The following is a 4,856-nucleotide window of genomic DNA, read 5'->3' as shown; positions in this document are numbered from 1 at the left end:
CTCCCCGCGGCCCCGCCGGCGTTCGCCTCGGGGCCTCCAGCCTCTGCCCGCCCGCGGCCTTCCCTGCCCCCGGTCCCYTCGGCCTGGACCCCTTGGGGCAGCCCCAGAACCTCCCCCACAGCCCGGTCCTTTGGGCAGCCCCAGTGYCCCCACGGCGCAGTTGCCCCTCAAGCAGCCCTTGTGCTCCCTGCCCCCCCCCCGCACGKCTCTGACCCCCCACGGCCCGGACCCCTCAGGCAGCACCAGCTACAGCCTTGACCAGCGGTGACTTTATTGCATCTACGGCAGTGCAGCATCACACAAGGTGCGGTAGTGCCTGGGCCCACAGCGCCCGGCCCAGCTGGGACGGGGGGGGGAGAGCCCAGAGCTGTGCGGCCTCGAGGCTGGAGGTGTACAACTGCATGTGGAGCAACCACAGCCCAGCCAGCCCCACTGACCCCCAACAACGGCTCTACTGGGGGCCACTGCCCCCCACACAGGCTGGGGGCCCGCGGAGCAGGACACAGTGCATTAAACAGACACCTGCAACAAGCCCAGCTGCCCCCTACACACTATGGGGCCTGCCTGGCTCTACCCTCGTGGCCGGCCTTCATGGTCCTGCGTGGCACTGGCCCTGCTGTGCTGCTGGGTGCCCTTCCTGTGGCGCTCCTTCTTGAGGAAACTGCAAGAGAAGAGGGGCTGTGAGGGGGTCCAGGGGCTCTGGGGCCCGTCCCTGCATGGCCCCCCAGTCCCAACTCACCTGCTATCCTCAGCATAGTGCCGCAGCACAAATTCCTCAAAGCCATCGGCTGCCTTCTTGTCGCCCTGCTCACGCCTCGCCAGGTCTTCCAGCAGCTCTTCCACGTCATCCACGAAGTCCACGAAGCGCAGGCGGTCGTGGGCGAAGGTGCCATCAGCCCCGAAGACGCCCTCCAGCAGCACGGCCAGCTCCGCAAAGTGCCTCYCCCAGCCCAGGCGCCCCATGAAGCCCTGCAGCAGCTGCAGGAACTGCGCCTTCTTCACCGGCTCCAGCGCGGCCCCCAACACCTCGCGGCCCTCCTTGTGGGCGCAGTCGGCCACCCCCGAGCAGCCCTGTGGCGCCCGGTACTGGCTCAGCGGGGGCAGCTCCCGCAGGCCACGCTGGGGCGCCCCGTGAGACGCCTTCCCCCAGGCCTTGCCAGCCTTGTGCTCCCGCGGGGGACGGGGGTCCTTCCTGTGCCCATGGGGCTTGCCTTGCTCCTTCTTCTCTCTGCCGCCCCCCTCGCCTAGCTCGTGAGGGGCCTCCCCAGCGCCGTGCCGCTTCTGCCGCTTACTTTCCCTCTTATCGGCTTTGAACGGCTTCTTCCAGTGCCTGGGGAAGGGTTCAGCCCCCTCCGCCTGCACCTCCTGGCCCAGATGCTCCTCCAGGGCGCTCAGCTCCTCCAAGAGCCGCTCAAGGTTCCCCGAGGCCCGGGCTCGCTCCAGCGCGCCGGCCAGCTCCTGCTGCACTGAGACCAGCAAGCTGCGCTGCCTGGCCACCTCCTGCCGTACCGCGGGCTCATCGCCAGCTGGCGTACCCGGGCCATGAGGCTGCCCAGCCTCCGGTGCCTGGGGCTGGGGGCTGCCCCGGGCCCCCGCACCGTGCAGGCGCTGCAGCTCAGTCTGGGCCGCCCGGAGCGCGGCGGCCTCCTGCTGCAGCGCTGCGCGGAGCTGCGCGTTCTCCGCTGCCAGGCTCTGCTGCTGGGCCCCGGCAACGGCCGCCTCGCCCTCGCTCTTCCGCAGCAGCGCCTGCAGCTCTTCCTTGTGCGCCTGCGGAGAGGGCGTGGAACTGTGGGCGCCGGGGCCGCAGCACCAGCGCCACGTGGGGGGACCCAGGGTGCACGGCAAGGGAGAGAGCATGTGGGGGACCTCACAGTAGCAGCGCTGGGGCTRCAGCGCCCGGCTCTGCCTGCTCACCCACCTGCAGCTGAGCCTGCATGAGCCGGATGTCCTGGTTCTCCTTGGCCAGCCTGTCCAAGAGGAGGCTCATGGACTGCATGCTCTGGGGGTCCCCAGTATCCGATGGGGACTTCTGTGGTGAGTCCTGGGGGAGAGCCAGGATGCAACCCTGAGGGTGCTGAGGACAAAACGTCCCCTTTGCCCGCTCAGCAGGAGGGCATGGAGCCCCCCAGTCCCGCTTACTGTGCCATCAGCAGGCAGTGGCGACTCCTGCTCCCCTTCTGCAACGTCCCGGGTCACCACACTCTCCACGGGGCCTGGCAGAGACCAGGRACATCAGGCCACATCTGCGTGACAGGCTGCACCATGCCCGGGGCTGATGCCAGGCACGGCCCCATGGCAGAGCAGACCACGGTCCCCCTGTACTCACCATCTGGCAGGTCATAGATGCCGCCTAGGGAGAGGAGCAGGCAATGAGGGAGGCGTCGGGGGCCCCCTCCTGCCCCTGCCCAGGCTCCCTCACTCACCGGAGATGAGCAGCAGCCCCACGGCCACCAGCGCCAAGGCGCCCAGCAGGTACTTGCTCATGTTGAACTCATCCTCGTTGTTGGCGTCCTGGGTCCCCCGGCGTGGGGCAGGCCCAGGGGGAGCAGGCCCAGGACGGGGTTCGTGGACCTGCCGCCTCCGAAGCCCCTCCACATCGTCGTCACTGCTGGTGCAGCTCCCCTCCTCCGCCAGCGGCTCTGGGGAGGGACAGGGACCTCCAGGACTGCTGCACCCCTCAGCCCTGGCACCGAACCTCTGCCCGCAGGCCCTCCGGGCTGCACCAGCACAGACCCACCCCGGCTCTGGGCTGAGCTGACCCACTGCAAGGGACTGACCTGCTTTGCGGGCGTCAGGCCAGGGTCCCGGCTCAGCCTCGGCATCGGGCTCCTCCTGGGCGCAGCCATCCGGGGAGGCGCTGTCGGGGGTCTGCACGGGCACTGCCCCCGCTGTGGGGCCCGGATGCTCTTCCAAGTCCTGAGGAGACGGACACAGCGGGGCTGCCTCCGCCCTGCCCTGGCGCCAGGCCCCRCTGCGCGCCCGGCCCGCGCTCACCTCGAGCTCGCCCTCCTCCGGGCCCCGGCTCTGGCCCGGGGAGGAGGCCTCGCCACTCCCGCTGAGGGCGGCCACCGCTGCGGAGAGCCCGGGACCGGCTGCTGAYGGGGACTCCTGGGATGCGGCCCACCCCTGGGATAACCGTGCGCCTGCCACTGTGTCTGCGGTGCTGTCCTCTTCCAGCTCCTCATCCTCCCGCGTGTGGGAGGCCAGCTCCTGCTCTGGGCCCATCGTTTCAACAGGCAAACCCTGGGAGCACGGGCAGCAGCTGACGTGGTTCCCGCTCRGGTCTCCAGGCACCTCTCTCCTCCCACCCAGCCCTGCGGGCGCTTCCCTCCRCACCGGGCTCCCGGAGAGGGCGAGRGAACCAGGTTGCAGCTGGGGAGCTGCCATGAGGCTCCCCCAGCACTGCCCCCCAGGGTCTCTCCAGCCAGGGCCACCCTCACCTCGGTGCCTGCCATCACCCAGCTGTTTTCTGAGTCCCGTGAGTCGGATTTCTCTGCCATTCCTGCTCCTGCTGGGGACATCCCAGAGCCCACCTGGGGGGACAGACAGACAGGCATTCACCCTGCGGCCCAGGCCTGTTCCCATCAGCACACGGAGACCCAGGTGGGCACCAGCTGGCACAGAGGGCTCTGCCCTTTCCCCTGCCTGCCAGGATGTCCCCAGTACCAGGCTCWGGCTGGGCTGATTTGACTGGCAAAGTGACTTCGTGAGCTGGAACAAAGAGGAGCACACGGGAGAGCTGTGGTCTCCGTGCTGTGCCAAGCCGCAAGCACCAGGTGGTACCAGGAGCAGCGGCCAGACCCCAACCCCTGTCCRCCTGGCAGAGGGCCCTGGCGTCCAAGCTGCTCTGACCTTCACGGAGGGGTTGGGGTGGCAGTGCCAGCAGTACTAGCCCCAGAGCCAGGGAGAACAGCTCCGGCATCCTTTTAGCACTCCCAAAATACTCTTCTTCCCTTGGGCAGACGTGCTGCCCCCGTGCTCCAGGCTGGCGGCACGGCTGCCTGCCGCAGGGGCGGGCCAGGGGCATTCCCAGAGGAGATGCCAAGTGCCGGGAATGGGAGCGGGGACAAGGCGGGACGCAGCACCCGGAGCCGGCTGCTTCCTGGGATTCTGCACATTCCCAGCGCAGCTGCGGAGGGGCCCAGCCCCCTCGGCCTGGCACCGGCCCAGCAGCGAAGGTGGGGGAAGAGCCCTGGGTGCTGCGGGGAGGAATCGGAGAAGCTCCCAAGGTGACAAACAGCAGGAAAGCCTGCGCCCGGGACCGTAGCCTTCGAGGGCCTCCACCACAGCCTCATCCTCTCAGCCCGGCCCTCCTCACACCCCTGGGGCAAGACCSCCCCGGGCAGCAACGCCAGTTGCCAGCGCAGGGCAGTGACCCTGGGCGATATTTTTAGCTGCCCGTGATGCAGCCCAGCAGGTGGGATGGGGAGGAGGTGGCGAGGCCCCAGCTCGCCCGGCAGCGCCCAGCCCGCTTGGCAGAGCGCAGCCCAGCTCGGGGCGCTGCGGCCGCCGCGGGCCCCGCAGGAAGGAAGCGGCTGGGTCTCGGCACACGGCCGCGCGCGGAGCTGCACACGGGAAGCTCTCCCCCCTCGGAAGCCATGGCAACGGGCGATGGCAGAGCTRGCGCAGCCGTAACGGGAGCGCGACTGCGGGCAGCCCAGCACCCCGTGCCGTGGGCCAGCTCCCGCAGAGGGGCCGGAGGCCTCCTCCGCCCCTTCCAGCGGGGGCGGCGCCAGGCACGAGGGTGCCGGCACCACCGGCGGGCGCCTGCCCAGGAGAGCCGCACCGTGCCCCGGTCCAAGCCCCTGCTCCAGGCCCCCGGCGGAGCCCGTCGAAGCCGCAGGGCCAGGGCACTC

At 69.9% G+C, this 4,856-nt stretch overlaps 1 protein-coding gene across 2 annotated transcripts; it reads right to left on the bottom strand.

Annotated features, from left to right (window-relative positions):
• Window positions 1-254: 254 nt before the first annotated feature.
• On the bottom strand, window positions 255-3,712 carry PBXIP1 (PBX homeobox interacting protein 1). 2 transcript variants are annotated; one of them, XM_085313313.1, is made up of 9 exons: window positions 3,441-3,712; window positions 2,995-3,243; window positions 2,778-2,916; window positions 2,424-2,639; window positions 2,327-2,350; window positions 2,140-2,213; window positions 1,919-2,074; window positions 740-1,767; window positions 255-661 (listed from the first exon to the last, which is right to left on the bottom strand). In XM_085313313.1, exons 1-9 carry the CDS (start codon window positions 3,555-3,557, stop codon window positions 571-573), a joined length of 2,094 nt encoding a protein of 697 aa, XP_085169439.1. In that variant the 5' UTR covers window positions 3,558-3,712; the 3' UTR covers window positions 255-570. The 2 variants fall into 2 exon arrangements, with proteins under 2 accessions (XP_085169439.1, XP_085169440.1); XM_085313314.1 differs by having other exon boundaries at window positions 1,919-2,041; window positions 3,441-3,710.
• Window positions 3,713-4,856: the final 1,144 nt, after the last annotated feature.

Source organism: Rhea americana, unplaced genomic scaffold (genome assembly GCF_003343005.1).
Source record: "Rhea americana isolate MKP2758 unplaced genomic scaffold, rheAme1 scaffold_382, whole genome shotgun sequence".
NCBI classification, from domain to species: Eukaryota; Metazoa; Chordata; class Aves; order Rheiformes; family Rheidae; genus Rhea; species Rhea americana.
Note: the sequence above shows the minus strand (reverse complement) of the source record. Positions and strands in the feature narration are given on the sequence as shown.